The 19145-nt window shown below is 37.1% G+C and overlaps 1 protein-coding gene and 1 pseudogene across 1 annotated transcript in view; both read left to right on the forward strand.

Moving 5' to 3' along the window:
* Window positions 1–6018, forward strand: part of LOC119586517 — a 38911-nt gene extending 32893 nt beyond the window's left edge. Inside the window, exons 4-6 of the mRNA XM_037935264.1 lie at window positions 3030–3142; window positions 4808–4929; window positions 5230–6018. Coding sequence (XP_037791192.1) covers window positions 3030–3142; window positions 4808–4929; window positions 5230–5883 — 889 coding nt within the window. The 3' untranslated portion in view covers window positions 5884–6018. The remainder of the gene's footprint in view (window positions 1–3029; window positions 3143–4807; window positions 4930–5229) is intronic.
* Window positions 6019–8218: 2200 nt separating this feature from the next.
* Window positions 8219–14436, forward strand: LOC119586521 (annotated as a pseudogene).
* Window positions 14437–19145: the final 4709 nt, after the last annotated feature.

The raw sequence follows: 19145 nt of genomic DNA on the forward strand, positions 1-19145 counted from the left end.
CTAAACCCCAGGGAAAAAAACCGGGGTGGCCCAGGCTCCTCAGGCCGTTCGGGGATGGCACAAATCAGCCTTTCATCCTTTCAGCACGGCTCTCACACCTTAGGAGGTGGATAGCAGAAGGGTTTGGTGAAGGACAGAAACGAAAGGTGGAAGGAAAATAAAGACATGCAAAATTAGTTGAGTCGAGGGCTGAGTCCCAAGGTTGGGGAGTTCCCCATCATTGGGTCCCAGTCTCCGCTTCCTATGCCCCCCCACGACAACAACGGGCGAGGGATTGGGGGGGGTCTTATACATCAAAGGTGCCTGATAAAGATGTGTGTCTTTTTATTGATTGTTTTAATAAACTGAAGATGGAACTGCGTTTTTAGAATCTCAATATAAACAACATAATCTCAGAATTCCTTAAGCTTTGGCCACGCTACCACTTGCATTAATTATATTTAAGGTAATGTTGATCTTATGGAGAAAAGCGAACTTTAATCTCATGAAGGGAAATATAAGAACTTGGAGGCTTAATATAAGGGCGTCGATGGGAGTAACGCTACACAAGGTCAGTGCGGACGAGTGAACGTATGCGAAGAACGTATGTACGCACAAATACACACATTTCGTTTGTTTGCCACTGATTTTTATTATAATATATACTTCTATATCTCTTTCTTTCTCTCTCCCTCCCTCTCTCTCTCTCTCTGTATCTACAGGAAAATACTTCTTCCCCGTTCCTGTATGGCTCATGTGTACTAATATCTGACTTTTCCTTACACATTTTTTTATTGTAATGTAACTAACAAATAAATTCAATCTATCATTCAAGTTTTTAGTAATAACGGTGAACAGACAATGACTCGGAAATTCATTTTGTATCTAAAAATAGATATAAGCGTCTTCCTCCTCTTACGTGGCTCGCTATACTTCCAGCAATATCATAAATCTGAGAACAGCCTTAATGGTGCCCGGAATGGCAAATATCAACACTTCATGGAAATTAGCTATATCTTTCTTAACATTATCATTACTCTATCCACAAAAAAAACGTTAAAAATTATAAGTTATAGGGAAGGAACATCAGGGACGTTGCCAAGACTGAATTTCTCATTCATTTTCCTCTCTCGAGATTCAGGTAAAAGGCAGAATAGCCTAAAAATAGCTATTGTTCAATCCAGATTCTCATGCCCTGGGTATGACGTTAAACTGCATCCCCCTGCTGCCTTGTACGGTATGCTTCTTCAGGCAAAGGTAGGAGAAGGGAACTCTCACTCCAAATCCCCCTGCTGCCTTGTAGGGTATGCCTATTCAGGCAAGGGCTAAGTCCACCGCCGACATCTGTAGTGGCGTCAGGAAGGGCATCCGACCTTAATACGAAGCTGCCAATCTAACAATATGTGGATAAAAATGATCTGCACCGGCGACCCATGATGAACAAGGAAAAGCCAGTTGACGAATAAGTTCATTCCAGATTGTCAGCCAATGTTTAGTCTTCCCTTTTCCCTCGTGATGGAACTACAGCATCACCATTTAGTTTTGGTAATTCTTGTGTGTTTCACAACAGTGAGTTTTTATAAAGTTATATCCACCGATAAAGGATATTACTACAGACCTACCACGTCCTTTGCAACAAGCACGAAGATTTCAGACGTTGATGTGTGTCGCTCGCTATTCACTATTAATGGCGTTCCTAGCAAGAACGTTTTCCGCCATGTTGCCACGAGCGAGACACCCGGGGCAAAATCCAGGGCTACCGTAACCTACGGCGAGGAAGAGATCGCTGCTGCTGCCAGGGGAGTGCGGCACTTGGTGCACAAGAGGGCGTCATCCTCGGGGCCTGACACGGCCGACTATCGCGTCCTCGGCGCCCTTCTGCCCAATCTCGTGTCCTTCGAGCACCTCAAAGGAGAGGGCGAAGCCCCGGCCGGAACGAAGCAGGGTCAGCCGAGGCCGCACGTCCGAGGGGGAAGCAGAATCGACGCCGGCGGAGGCGTGTTGCCCTTCGTGCCGTGCGTCATCGCGCCCTACGACCAGCCGGCCTCCTTCGCCACCTGCGTCAGGAGGAGGCTGGAGGAAAAGGGTCCTTCTGGATCTACTTCATGGGGACTCCAAAATAGACACGTGTTCTGCATTTATTGGATCGGACTGACAAGATATTCCGCTACAGGATTGAGTGTAAGTGTGTATTTCATTGTCAAATGGTTTATAATATTAATGCACTGATAGAGTGAAAATTATACCCTATTCGTATTAGCAACTATCACTTTAACAACATTGTTGCCGTTATTGTCTTTCGCATGTATATCTACATACACACACACACCACGTATATGTACTTGTCTACACACACACACACATAAATATATGTGTGTGTGTGTGATGTGTGTGAATATATATAGATAGATAGATAGATAGATAGATATATAGATAGATAGATGACACATATATTATAATATATAATATATAATATAATATATATACATATATACATGTATGTATCCATTTATGTCAACTACGGTCCAACCCGCCGACAGAACGAAACGATGACGTACAGAGAGTTGGACAGACGAATAGGCGAGATGAGGTGGGAGACCATGGAGGCCGGGCCCGCTGTTTCCGGGCCTGCGGTCACCAACAGGTAGGTTTCAGGGCCAAAGTGCTTGTGTGAGGCAAAGGTGGGGAGAGCAAGGGGGAAGAGAAGGGGATGGAGTGAGAGAGGACGAGGTTGACAGTGGGAAGAGATAGAAGAGGGGGAGGGGAGATAATTTAGCCGTGCAGACATGCAGCCGCAAGTGCATATAAGTAAGGAATACATCCATACATATTAGTGCAGGTATACATGCATGTGTATAGGCATCAGACGTGTATATACTATGCATAAGTGAAAGCATATGCATAATTACAACATATATCCATAATACATGTACATATAACATCCATCCATCCCTATACTGCAGACACCACACCTGTACCTCCATCAAGTAAAAGTAAACACAACTGTCCCGTACCGTCCGAGCCATGACATTCTCCAAATCAACATTCAGGTTCAGCATGTTCGAGGAACACCGGCCATCCAAGTTCTCGAAGTCGAAGGAGCTGAGGCAGCTTCAGCGCTGGTCCGAAGGCGCTGAGGATCTTCCCGACCTGCTGATTGTAGGTGAGACAAAAAGCATTACATCTAATCCATATGTGCTTATACGTACAACCATATATCCATATGTGCTCTGACTGCGAGATTAAAGATGGGGGACGGGGGAAGAAGCAAATCACTCAAATATGTATATATTCTTACAGAATGTACATATCTCTACATGCATGTATATGGTCGGGTGTACAAAAATAGGCGAGTGAGAGATATGAATTTACAGTTAGCGTTCTTTGTATACAGATAGTATGCATATATACGTACTTTCATAGACGTGTACATATATACAACTATGTGCACAAACACACACACGTGCATATATACATATATATATATATACAAATATATTTATCTATTTATTTCTTTATATTTTATATATTTACATATGTATGTGTGTGTGTGTGTATGAGTGTGTGTGTGTATACATATACATATATATATGTATGTATATATATATATATATATATATATATATATATATATATACATGTTTGTATGTTTGTACGTATAAACATGCGCACACACACACAGACACACACACACATACATATGAATATAATATATATACTCTTATACACACACACAATACACACACACACGCGCGCCACACACACACACACACTCACACACACATACATACACACACACATATATATGTGTATATATATATACATATGCATACACACACATATATATGTGTGTGTGTGATATAATATATATAGTCAAAACGAAAAGGCAGACTAACACGGCTGTAATTAATTTCATGTTTATTTGCAAACGTTTCCAAGACAAATCATATCTCCATCATCAGTGTTGTAATACTGAACCAAAATAATATATATTAGTCTATAGGTGAAAAAAATACAGAGGTTCTCTAAATTAACAATGGTACGTGAAAGATAATTCGATCAAAAACAATAACAGAAACAAACTGTGAACAAACAATAAAGATATAACATTATATACAATGAAAAGAATGGATTAAACACATGAAAGACCAACCAACATGGGTGATAGCCAGGGGGTGAAAGCAGCTACTTGGTAAACAAGGTGGTTGTGGCAGTGTTGTTTGGCTCGGATTTCATCTTACAAATCACCAAAGCTTCCGAAATAATGAAACAAGAACAATAATATAAACAAAGTGTGAGCTATATATATACACATATATGTGTATGTAAATTGATATATATATATATATATATATATATATATATATATATGTATGTATGTATGTATGTATGTGTGTATATATGTATATATACATATTTACATTATATTATATATTTATATATATACACCTATGTATGTATGTATACATATATAGGTGTATATATGCACACACACTCCACGCATATATATATATATATATATATATAATATATATATATATATATATATATATATATATATATATATATATATATGTTTGCATATATATAATATATATATATATATATATATATATATATATATATATATATATATATAATATGTATATATATATTATACATATATATATTTCATATATATATACATATATATATATATATATGCACTTGTGTGTGTCTATGTGTTTTGTATAAGTGTAGAAATGTATGTGCAGATAGGTAGACATATACAGATATACATACATACCTATTCAGCAAATATCTTTAGACTCATTATTATTATTTTCAGGCTACACTTCCTGGATGCTGCAGCAGACCCGCCTGTATGACAACACTACATCTCGCTCCATACACGATGTGCTGGCGATGATGCTCGAAATGCACCGTTACGTTGTGCCTCGTCTGGAAAAGGTGAGAAGAGGATAAACAGGAGACAGCGAGAGAGAGACAGAGGGGGGGAGAAAAAAGTGAGAAACAGAAAGGAAGGGAGAAAGAGTGAAAGTGAGAGAAAGAGAGAGGGGGGGGGGAGAAAGAGAGAGATTAGCTTGAGAGACAGCGTAGAATATATACAGTACATACATATATATACTATATCTTTACAGAAATACACAGATACGGGTGTGTGCGTTTGTATGTGTTCGTTTGTGTGTGCATGCGTTTATGCATTCTCGTACATAATATCTACTTACATTTAGATGCATACATCTGCAGATATCAAAGGCCACGCGAGTCATCGTGCTGTCCCAGAGCCGCCAGCGTCCTCACTCCCCGAATAAGTTCAACAGAAGGGCGGCCTTCAGCAACGTGAACCTCGAATGGAGTGAAATGACTTTCCTGCACTTGATGCGAGCATACAGAGAGGGCCATGCCTTCGTCCCTCGCGACGGGCAGCAGGCAGACGCCCAGGACAGCGAGCACGAAACGAATCGTCAGGGATCGTTCGACTGGAATCATGCAGAGAAGACGCGGCAGTCCACACACAATCAGGATCGTGATTTCAATAACGAACCGCAAGACAGAGGCGCTGCGGACGATGGAGAACTCCTCCCCGGTAACAACCATAGGCACGGCCAACGACTAAAAGACCACTCAGTGTCGTACCGGGACCATCTGATCCCTGTAATGTCCACGCCGGGCCTGTGGTGGTGGGACTCGAGCATCCCGATCAACCTGGCGGAGATCGAAGAGTGCAACGAGCTTCACCGTCGAGACCTGACTGGTGACTTGGCTTACACAGGTCCTCCTCTTGCCTGCAGGGACGATCACCACGCCGGACCGGGCACGTCTTCTGATCTCGTTACCATGTTACTGAACCTAGTATGTAATTCCGTCTTAGGTATGTCTGAGACATTCTGTTGCACGTGAAGATGTATCGATAAGTAAAATGTATCACGGTTCTATCGGACTTATGAAGGTACATGCGATAAGAATGAGTCCAAAAGGTCAAAAATAAATGTTTGAGAGAAAAGAAAGATGCGACAGCGCGCGTGTGAAACGATGACGGAGGCAAAAAATTTAAAAATTGGTTACTTAAACATATAATAGAATATTGGAAGAACGAGAGAAATAATAGTGATAATGACGGGGGAAAGGAAGTAGTAGGACTAAGGAAAGAGGTGTGTCGTGGATTAGTATGAGATCAGTACAAGAGACTATTAGCGTAAGAGAAAGGCTTTGGTAATAATGAGATCTGTGGCCACGGAGGCAAGGAGGCTGATTTTACTGTTTTGTATTTATGCGTATTGTTACCAATACATACTTCGATTTTAATCTGATGTTTCATTTTTCATGTAACATTCTTAAACAGCAGCTCTAGGTTTTCAGTATGAAACCTGTATTAGGCAGAAGACAAAAAAATATTTTCTTTATAGAGAAACAAGAAACTACTCTATATCATTTACAGTACTTATTGAACTTATAAAGAAAGGAATAATCTTTTTATAATACATATTCAGGATCTACAAAATATATGTACTTGACTGTAAATATATATATGTGTGTGTGTGTGTGCATGTGTGTGTGTGTGTGTGTGTGTGTGTGTGTGCATGTGTGTGTGTGAGCGAGCGTATGTACATAAACACATATAGATATACACATGTATGTGTCATCATTGCTTTTGAGAGAGAGAGGGAGGGAGAAGGGGGAGGGAGACAGAGAGAGAATGAGAGATAGAAAGAGAGATATCTATAAAATTATATATACCAGTGGCATAGTATGTTTACAGCGGTACCTCTTTCGTAGAGTAGATTGCCTGTTTGGAAAATAATTTACTACATGAGGAACAATCCATTAGCATCTATCATTTACAAAATGGTTCATCATTTACTTATCAATTTTTCATTTTTATAACTATGCATCATTTGCATACTGTATCACCCGTATACTGATTCGACACCTGTAAAAAAAAAATACGGGATGACATCGCCGCCCCGGCCGCGCTAAGGATGCGGAGAGGATGCTCTATGATGCAGGGTGACGTCGCCGCCCCGTGCTAAGGATGCTTCGTACTTGGACGAACTTACGCCGGATCAGTATAATAATGTTTCATGTTGCACCTAAACTCCCCTAATTATTTACGTCAGTCTCCCACACCTATGTGGTTCTCTCATACTTATGTGGTTCTTCCTCATAATTAACCATTCAGAATTGATGGTAAAAGAGCCTATGACAACTCAGGTCAATGACCTTTAACCCCTCTCTCCCTCTCATTTACGCTGCTTTTCTAAATGAGCCCGTCACTTGATGGAGGTCGCGCCCTGTTTTTACAGATAAGTACAGGCATTAAGGATAAATCACCACTTAGGGCATATAGGTCTTATACATCAAAGGTGCCTGATAAAGGTGTATGTGTCTTTTATTGATTGTTTTAATAAACTGAAGATGGAACTGCGTTTTTAGAACCTCAATAACAACATAATCTCAGAATTCCTTAAACTTTGGCCACGCTACCACTTGTATTAACTATATTTAAGGGTAATGTTGATCTTATGGAGAAAAGCGAACTTTAATCTCATGAAGGGAAATATAAGAACTTGGAGGTTTAACATAAGTGCGTCGATGGGAGTAACGCTACACAAGGCAGTGCGGACGAGTGAACGTATGCGAAGACGTATGTACGCAAAAATACACACATTTCGTTTGTTTGCCCCTGATTTTTATTATTAAATATATGCTATACTTCTCCTCTCTCTCTCTTTTCTCTCTCTCTCTCTCTCTTTATCTACAGGAAAATACTTTTTCCCCCGTTCCTGTATGGCGCATGGTATTTAATATCTGACTTTTCCTTACACATTTTATTGTAATGTAACTAAAAAATAAATTCAATCTATCATTCAAGTTTTTAGTAATAAGGGTGAACAGACAATGACGCGGAAAAATTTATTTTGTATCTAAAAATAGATATAAGCGTCTTTTTTCCCCTTACGTGGCCGCTATACTTCCAGCAATATCATAAATCTGGGGAACAGCCTTAATGGTGCCCGAATGGCAAATAAACAAAACTTCATGGAAATTAGCTATATCTTTCTTAAACATTTCTTATTCTATGCACAAAAAAAGGTAAAAATTATAAGTTATAGGGAAGGAACATCAGGGACGTTGCCAAGACCGATTTCTCATTCATTTTCCTTCTCGAGATTCAGGTAAAAGGCAGAATAACCTAAAAATAGCTAACGTTCATTCCCCATCTCATGTCCCGGGTATGACGTTAAACTGCATCCCCCTGCGCCTTGTACGGTATGCCTCTTCAGGCAAAGGTGGGAAGAAGGGAACTCTCACTCCAAATCCCCCTGCTGCCTTGTAGGGTATGCCTCTTCAAGCAAAGGCTAGGTCCACCGCCGACATCTGTAGGGGGCGTCGGGAAGGGCATCCGACCTTAATACGAAGCTGCCAATCTAATAATAGTGATGTGGATAAAAATGATCCGCACTGGCGACCCATGATGAACATAAAAAAAGCCAGTTGAAGAATAAGTTCTTTTCAGATTGTCAGCCAATGTTTAGTCTTCCCTTTTCCCTCGTGATGGAACTACAGCATCACCTTTTAGTTTTGGTAATCTTGTGTGTTTCACAACAGCGAGTTTTTATAAAGTTATATCCACCGATAAAGGTATTACTACCGATCTACCACGTCCTTTGCAACAAGCACGAAGATTTCGGACGTTGATGTGGGGTCGCTCGCTATTCACTATTAATGGCGTTCTAGCAAAAAACGTTTTCCGCCATGTTGCCACGAGCGAGACCCCGGGGCAAAATCCAGGGCTACCGTAACCTACGGCGAGGAAGAGATCGCTGCTGCTGCCAGGGGAGTGCGGCACTTGGTGCACAAGGGGGCGTCATCCTCGGGGCCTGACACGGGCGACTATCGTTCCTCGGCGCCCTTTTGCCCAAATCTCGTGTCCTTCGAGCACCTAAAAGGAGAGGACGAACCCCCGGGCCCGGGGACGAAGCAGGGTCAGCCGAGGCCGCACGTCCGAGGGGGAAGCAGAATCGACGCCGGCGGAGGCGTGTTGCCCTTCGTGCCCTTTCGTCATCGCGCCCTAGACCAGCCGGCCTCCTTCGCCACCTGCTCAGGAGGAGGCTGGAGGAAAAGGGGTCCTTTGGATCTATTTTATGGGGACTCCAAAATTAGCACGTGTTCCTGCATTTATTGGATCGGACTGACAAGATACTCCGCTACAGGATTGAGTGTAAGGTGTGTATTTCATGCAAATGGTTTATAAATTTTTAAAGCAAATGATAGTGTGAAAATTATACCCTATTGTATTAGCAACATATCACTTTAACAACATTGTTGCCGTTTTTTGTCTTTCGCATGTACTCTTTCATACCACACATACACACACACACCACGTTATGTACGTATATGTCTACCCCACACACACATTTTATATATGTGTGTGTGTGTAATGTGTGTGAATATATATAGATAGATAGATACATATATATAATGTATATATTTTATATTACATATATATGATATATTATACATATACACATATTTTAATTGATATACATATAATGATATATAATATATATACATACATAATACATATATGTATCATTTATGTCAACTACGTCCAACCCGCCGACAGAACGAAACGATGACGTACAGAGAGTTGGACAGACGAATAGACGAGTTGAGGTGGGAGACCATGGAGGCCGTGGCCCGCTGTTCCGGGCCTGCGTGTCACCAACAGGTAGGTTTCGGGCCAAAGTGCTTGTGCTGAGGCAAAGGGGGGAGAGCAAGGGGAAGAGAGGAGGATGGAGTGAGAGAGGACGAGGCTGACAGTGGGAAGAGTAGAACAGGGGGGGGGAGAATTTAGCCGTACAGACATGCACCCGCAAGTGCATATAAGTAAGGAATAATCCATACATATAGTGCAGGTATACATGCATGCGTATATGCATTCAGGACGTGTATATATAGGTAAGACATACATTCATACGTGAAAGCATATGCATAATTACAACTATATATCCATAATACATGTAGATATAACATCCATCCATCCATATACGTACAGCCATATTATCCAACGTACATGTAAGTAAAACATACGCCCATAACTATGAGTACAGGGATACATCCATAATTCATATATATATTATATATATATTATATATAATTATATATTCTCCCAATAGCAAAAATACATTCATATGTGTAACTGCAGACACACACCTGTACCTCCATACAAGTAAAAGTATACACAACTGTCCCGTACCGTCCGCCATGACATTCTCCAAATCAACATTTTAGGTTCAGCATGTTCGAGGAGCACCGGCCATCCAAGTTCTCGAAGTCGAAGGAGCTGAGCAGCTTCAGCGCTGGTCCGAAGGCGCTGAGGGGGGGCTTCCGACCCGCTGATTTTAGGTGAGACAAAAAGCAATTACATCTAATCCATATGTGCTTATACGTACAACCATATATTCAAAATGTGCTCTGATGCGAGATTAAAAATGGGGGGGGGGAAAAAGCAAATCACCCAAAATGTGTATATATTCTTACTGAATGTACATATCTCTACAGGGATGTATGTGGGGCGGGTGTACAAAAATAGGCGAGTGAGAGATATGAATTTACAGTTAGCGTTCTTTGTATACAGGATAGTATGCATATATACGTACTTTCATAGACGTGTACATTATACAACATGTGCACAAACACACACACATGCACATATACATATATAGTATGTATATATATACAAATATATTTATCTATTTATTCTTTATATTTATATATTTACATATGTATGTGTGTATGAGTGTGTGTGTGTATTCATATACATATACATATATTATACATATATACACGTTTGTAGTAGTACGTATAAACATACGGGACACACACATGCATATGAATAGCAAACACTCTTTCCCTGCTGATACATGAAAAAACCATAGGTCGGAGGATCGGGGGACTATGCGCCGGGGCCGGCATTAGGTGGAAGGCGGAGGATAAGGAACAAGGGCTGTAGCAGAGAAAAACGCGTCGTTGAATTAGGCAGCATAGAATAATACACACACACTAATTATATATAATTATATATATATATATAAATAATATAAATATATAACATATATATATATATATAATCATATATACTTTATTACACACACACAATAACACACACACATATGCACACAACCACAATCAAACACAACAACACAACATACCACACATACAACAACAACAAAACACACACACCAAAATATAGTATTATATTATATATATATATATATTATAATATAATATATATATATTATACAGCATACACACAACATATATGGGTATATAATATATATAAAAATAGTCAAAAGGAAAAGGCAGACTAACCGGCTGTAATTAACTTCATGTTTATTTGCAAAAAGTTTCCCAAGACAAATCATATCTCCATCATCAGCGCTGTAATACTGAACCAAAATATATATTAGTCTACGTGAAAGATAATTCGATCAAAAACAATAACAGAAACAAACTGTGAACAAACAATAAAGATATAAAATATATACAATGAAAAAAAATGGATTAAAGATATGAAAGACCAACCAACATGGGTGATAGTCAGGGGTGAAAGCAGCTACTTGGTAAACAAGGTGGTTTGGGTGGTAGTGTTGTTTGGCTCGAATTCATCTTACAAATCACCAAAGCTTCAAGATAATGAGGTCTGGGCGAGAGGAATGAGAGAATAGAATATTGAGATCGTGTTGGAGAAAGGATGAGTGTTTGTGAGAGTGCCCTCTTTGGCCGAGAAAGAAATGAAATGAATGGCCTTGTGTTCCATTATCTGCCCACAACCATTGTGAGGTTGCCCCCACGTGCCTGTTTTTGGCAATCACGACAGGTAAATAGATATACTACATTAGAACACAAATAAAGTGGAATCTCGTAGGCTGTTTAAAAACTGCTTTGTAAGAAATGGGTTCCCATTGTATTTATTTGATAAAATAACAAAGACCTTTCTGTGTGAAAAAAAATCAAATCAACCTGTCGTATCAACTATTAAAAGGGATCACAGATACGCGAAACTACCATTTATGGAGAAGTTAAGATTTGAAATCAGAAAACAATTAAAAACGCTTCTACAAAGCAATTACCCTAAAATAATATTCACTTTTGTCTTCAGCAATTTTAATACTATTCTTATTCTTTTTTCTTCTGTTGTCTAATGTATGTTATTTCGGTTCACTATTATAGCACTGATGATAGAGATATGATTTATCTTTGAAACGTGTGCAAATAAACATGAAACTTAGTTAGTCTTTGTTAGTCTACCTCTTCGTTTTCCTGTTCCACACCTAAGTGGCAAACCTGTGTGTGTGTGTTGTTTTGTGTGTGGTGTGTGTGTGTGGTGTGTGTGTGTGTGTGGGGTGTGGTGTGTGTGTGTGTGTGTGTGTGTGGGGTGTGTGTGTACAACATATATTAAACATAATATTTTATATATATAAGATATATATATATATATATATATATATATATATATATATATATATATATATACACATGTATGTGTATGTAAATTGAAAAATAGATATGTATAGATAGATAGATAGGCAGATAGATAAATGTAAAGTATATATATGTGTGTGTAGATATATATTTGTGAATACATACTATATATGTGTGGTGGTATATATATATGAGTGTGGTATTATTTTATTATATATATATATATATTATCTCAGTATTATATATTTAAATACACCCATATGATGTTATGGGTGTATATGCACACACATTTCCCGCATATATATATATTTTATAATATGATATATATATTTTATATATATATAATATAAAATATAAAATATTATATAAAATATATATATATATAATATTATATATATTTTATAATAATATTATATATATATATTATGTCTATATGTTATACATAGTATATATATATATATATATATATATATATATATATATATATTTCATATATATACATATATATACACACACATACATATATATATACCAACACACATATATATTATGTATGTATTCACAAATATATATCTACACACATATATATACTTATACATATTTATCTATCTGCCTATCTATCTATCTATACATATCTATTTATCAATTTACATACACATACATGTGTATATATATATATATATATATATATATATATATATATATATATATATATATTATAATATTATATATATGCACTTGTGTGTGCTATGTGTTTGTATAAGTGTAGAAATGTATGTGCAGATAGGTAGACATATACAGATGAACATACCTACACAAACCCTTTTTTCAGCAAATATCTTTAGACTCTTTGTTATTATTATCAGGCACACTTCCTGGATGCTGCAGCAGACCCGCCTGTAACAATGCATCTCGCTCCATACACGATGTGCTGGCGATGATGCTCGAAATCACCGTTACGTTGTGCCTCGTCTGGAAAAGGTGAGAAGAGGATAAACAGGGACAGCGAGAGAGAGAGGGGGGAGGAGAAAAAAGTGAGAAACAAAAGGAAGGGAGAAAGAGTGAAAGTGAGAGAAAGGGAAAGGGGGGAGAAAGAGAGGGGGGGGGGGAAGAGAGAGAGAGGGGGGGAGAAAGAGGGAGATTAGCTTGAGAGACAGCGTAGAATAATACAGTACATATATATATATACTATATCTTTACAGAAATACACTGATACGGGTGTGTGTGTTTGTATGTGTCCTTTTTTTGTGTGCATGCGTTTATGCATTCTCGTACATAATATCTACTTAATTTAGATGTATACATCTGCAGATACAAAGGCCACGCGAGTCATCGTGCTGTCCCAGAGCCGCCAGCGTCCCACTCTTCGGATAAGTTCAACAAAAGGGCGACCTTCAGCAACGCGAACCTCGAATGGAGTGAGATGACGTTCCTGCACTTGATGCGAGCATACAGAGAGGGCCATGCCTTCGCCCGTCGCGACGGGCAGCAGGCAGACGCCCAGGACAGCGAGCACGAAACGAATCGTCAGGGATCGTTCGACTGGAATCATGCAGAAAAGACGCAGCAGTCCACACACACACAGGATCGTGATTTCAGTAAGAACCGCAGACAGAGGCGCTGCAGACGATGGAGAAATCCTCCCCCGGTAACAACCCATAGGCAGGGCCCCAACGACTAAAAGACCACTCAGTGTCGTACCGGGACCATTTGATCCCTAGAAGTCCACCCCGGGGCCTGTGGTGGTGGGACTCGAGCATCCCGATCAACTTGGCGGAGATCAAAGAGTGCAACGAGCTTCACCGTCGAGACCTGTTTGGTGACGTGGCTTACACAGGTCCCCCTTCGTTTGCAGGGACAATCACCACGCCGGACCGGGCACGAATTCTGATCCGTTACCATGTTACTGAATCTAGCATGTAATTTCCCGTCTTAGGTATGTCTGAGACATTCTGTTGCACGTGAAGATGGCATTTGCGTGCAAGCGCTGGTGTGGTTTGGAATTCCGTGCCTCCCCCCTCCCCCCCCCCCCAAACTATTTCTCTCTCAAACGTCTCGCCTTAAAATAAATATATTCTATTTATAGTACTTCTCTTCTACAGTAGTATCAAACACGAAAGATGTTTCACGGACTTATGATGGCGCCGCGATAAGAATGAGTCCAAAGGGCAAAGATAAATATGTATGACAGAAAAATTGTGTGAAACGAAAACGGATGCACATTTAAAAAAGCAATGTATCCGGTGCCGACATTGGAAGAGGGAGTGAAAGAATAACGATAATTGTGAGAAAAGTTGCAGAAGATTGAAGGCAATAAGACTATCGTGGATTAGTATGAGATAAGGCCAAGGAGAATAGTAGGATAACAAAAGGCTTTGATAATAGTAAGTATGGCCATGGAGGCAGGGGGCTAATCTTACAGCTCCTGATTCATCCTTGTTTTATATATGTCGGGACCAATACATACTTCTACTTACATCTGACATTTTTTTATATCCCATTCATTTTTTAAACAACAGACATGAAAACTATATCAGCACTCCATCTCATATATTTTTTTATTATCTAGAAGACACCATAACAAAAAAATCCTTACTGAGAAAATTTATAAGTACAGAGGCTGCTGTCATTATTTACAGTATTTCTTGAGCTTATGAAAAAAATAATCTTTTTAGAACATATACAGGATATATCTGTCTAGCTACCGGTTAGTAAGAAATAAAAAGAGTCACTGAAAATAGTTTTGAAAATGCACTTTTGGCTGCATTTGCACTGCATCCATATATGCAAGTTGCTTTTGCTCTTATAAATTTCCTGCAGCCCAAAAAAAAGATACAAGCTTTCATGAACAGACAGACTCTCGTTCTGTTTTAAGGGCTGAATTACACATCAGGTTAAACAGCATCGTAACGAGGCAGAGGCCTCTCGTCCCAGCGTGGTGGATGTCTCGCACTGCACCCGAGGCCCTGTGTAAGCCTCGTCGCCAGCCGGGTTCGAGGGTTTGAATTTCGTTGCATCTCGATTCCGCCAAGTTGATGGGAAAGGCTCGAGTCCCACCCCACGCCCCGGGTGGCGTTCCGGGATCAGATGGTCCGGAACGACCTAGAAAGGTGCCCTGGTCTGTGGGCGTCCCAAAAAAGAGTGTAGCTCTTTTTCCTGCGCTCTTCCGCGGGGAAAACCCTTTATTCCCACTGTGTTTCTGACTCTTGAAGAAAGGTTTCTCGCTCCAGTCAAGTTTGGAACGTTGAGATTGAGTGGCCCCCGTTATCATGGCGGTGGGGCTTTGGGCGACTCTGGGGCAGCACCCAAAACCCCCTTTTGGGGCCCCCGAGATCGTTAGTGAAATTTCGTTTTATCACTTGAAAACCGTACCGAGTCAATCGCAACGATATGGGTTTAAAAGCTCATGGTTTATGTACCCCGTCCCAAATTTTTTACCCAATTGGAGTCCCCCGATTCACCAAATCATTTTAAAGAAAGGGAAAGATGTGGTGCTGAAAGCAGAAAAATTTTTCCCTAAAAAAATAACAATCTAAGTATTTAAGTAAAATATTAATCAGGTGTTTTGGGAAAGAAAAGCGAACCGGCGAAACTAGAACTAAGAGGAATCGGGGGGTTTCCCGCATTTCCCTTTTTTGAAATCGGACGTATTGTGAACCCCTTGTGCCGAAGCTATATTTAACCAATTAAAATTCATCGCATATCTTTTAATAATAATGCAGGGGTAGTTTTCGACCGGCCCTGCCTTTCCTTCCAAATGGGGCACAACTCCCTGTGCATCTCAAATAACCCTCCAGAAGCTAAATGATATTAGTTCTTTCATGTGCCTTTGAAAAATCCGATGAAAACTGAGGGGGAAATTTTTATGAAGGTTGTATTATTTCCCCCAAAGGGAAATTTTGGGTCTCAAAAAAAATAAAGAAGAATAAATCTGTATCCGAGGGCTATGCTAAGGGTCACTCAGAAAGGCACTGTAGAAATGTTTGCGTTTTTATTGTCTTTTTTTTAACTGCAGACACTGCCGAATTTCTCGCAAAATCGCCCCTTAAGATATTAATAAAGGGAAAAAATTTTAAACCCGGGAATTCCACTCATTATACACTTAACGTGTGTTAGATAAAAAATATACAAAATATCCAATAAATTTTTCTCTCCTCTCTCTCTCTCTCTCTCTCTCTCTCTCTCTCCTCTCTCTCTTTCTCTCTCTCTGTTTGACTCCTCTCTGTCTTTATCTCTCTCCTCTCTCTCTCTCTCTCCCCTCTCTCTCTCTCTCTTTCTCTCTCTCTCTCTCTCTCTCTCCTCTTTTCTTCTTGTCTCTCTCTCTCTCTCTCTTCTCTCTCTCTCCTCTTCCTCTCTCTCTCTCCTCCTCTCTTTCAAAATCTAAAGTGCAGGGGCCAAAGGTGTCTAGAACATCACAGTAGAGTGTGTTCTCATTGCTGAAAAAAAAGAGATCATAAAAAAAAGCATATACATTTATTCCTTTAAAAAAACCCTCCCCTTGTCTTTTGCCCCCACGCGACACACACACAGAAACCCACCAGCAAGCTAACCAGGACAGAATTTGGAGGGGGGTCGGCTCCGTCGCCCGGGGGGGATTTTGGTCATTTCCGTTCGTCGGGAATTTGGGAAAGGGTCCCCATCTCCAGAACACTGGGGAAAATGAGAAAAAATTTAAAAAATCAATGAGAAACAAATTACTAACCAATGAAAAAAAATTAGAAACCCAAATTTGTGTAAAAAAGATGGGGGCCTTGGGTATCTTTGCTTTTTTCAGACGTTTTTGTCAGATTCGTTTTTTTTTTTGTTTTTTTTGGGGGGTTTGCTTTGCATTTTTTGATGGGGGGTTTTTAATAATGAGTACGGGAAGACAGTGTTTGAAATAACGTAAGTTGAACTCCTTCATCTCAAATTGTTCCTCGACAGTTCTGATTTATCCCTCAAAAATATAAATTAATAATGATTATAAAAAGAAACAAATTTTTTATTTTTTTTTGGATTCGAAAAGTTTAATGTTAAAGTGAGGATGATGATAAATTAAAGGAAAAAATGAGATAGCAATAAATAACGATCCCCAAAAATAATAAAATAATAATAATAATAATAATAATAATAATAATAATATAAATAAACAATATAATAAAATAATAAAAATAAAGATAATAATAATAATAATAGTAACAAAAATGATGATAAAAAATAATAACGAAGAATTTAAAAATAACAATAAAATATAATAAAAATAATAATTAATAAAAAATAAATAATAATAATATTTCATATTAATGATAAGAAATAAAATAATAAAACAAAGAACACGAGAATAATAAAATAAGGAAAGACAATACCGATGATAATAATGATAAGAAATAAAAATAATAAAATAATAATAATAATAATAATAATAATAATAATAATAACAATAATAATAATAATAATGCTATTAATAATAATGATAATGTTAGTGATAATGATTGTGATTATGGTTATGATTATGATGATGATAAAAATATAAGAATAATAACAGTAATAATGATAATGATGATGATGATGATGATGATGTGAGATGATGATGATGAGATGAGAGAGATATGTTTTAGATGATTATGATGATGATGATGATAATAATAATAATAATAATAATAATTATTATTATTATTATTATTTTATTTATTATTATTATATTATTATTTTTTTATAAAATAATAATGATAAAATAATAATAAATAATAAAAATAAAAATAATAATGAAAAAAAAACAAAAAAATAATGATAGAAAATGATACAATAACAATAAGAAGAAGAACATTAATAATGATATAGATAACAACAAAACTAATAAATGATAATCATAATATAATAAAATAATAATAATAATAATAATAAAAATAAAAATAATAATAAATATAAAAAAAAAAAAATAAAATAATAAAAATAATAAAAAAAAAATAAGTAAAAATAAATGATAATCATGATAATAATAATGATGAAGATGATAATAAAAAAAAATGATAATGATAGTGATGATGATGATGGTGATAAGAATTATAAAATGATAATAACAATTAATTATAATATTAATAATGATAATGACAATAATGATAAGAGTAATTAAATAAAAAATGATAATGATAAAAAAATAATAAAAATAAATAATAAAAATGAGATGATAATAAAATATTAAGAAATAATTATTATAAATAATAGTACAACAATAATGATAAATGAAATGATAAGTAAAAATACTAATATTAATAGTAATAAAACAATAGCGACAATGATAACAATAATTTTTTTTAATAATTTAAAAAATGTAATGTAATAATGAAAATAGTAATTAAATGATAATAAGAAAGAAAATAATGAAATAGAAATTTATAATAATAAAAATTAATGATAATCACGTAAAATAACTTTAAGAAAACAAAAATAAATAAAAATAAGAAGGTTATAAAAATAATATAATAAAATAATAAAAAAAATAATAATAATAATAATAATAATAATAAAAAATATAATAATTAATAAAAAAAAAAAATATAAAAAAAAATAATAATAATAACAATAATAAAAATAATAATAAAAATAATAATAAAAATAATAATAATAAAAAATAATAAAATGATGATAAGGTAATAATAAAATAATGATGAAGATAATATGAAAACGAAAATTTT

Source organism: Penaeus monodon, chromosome 3 (genome assembly GCF_015228065.2).
Source record: "Penaeus monodon isolate SGIC_2016 chromosome 3, NSTDA_Pmon_1, whole genome shotgun sequence".
NCBI lineage: Eukaryota > Metazoa > Arthropoda > Malacostraca > Decapoda > Penaeidae > Penaeus > Penaeus monodon.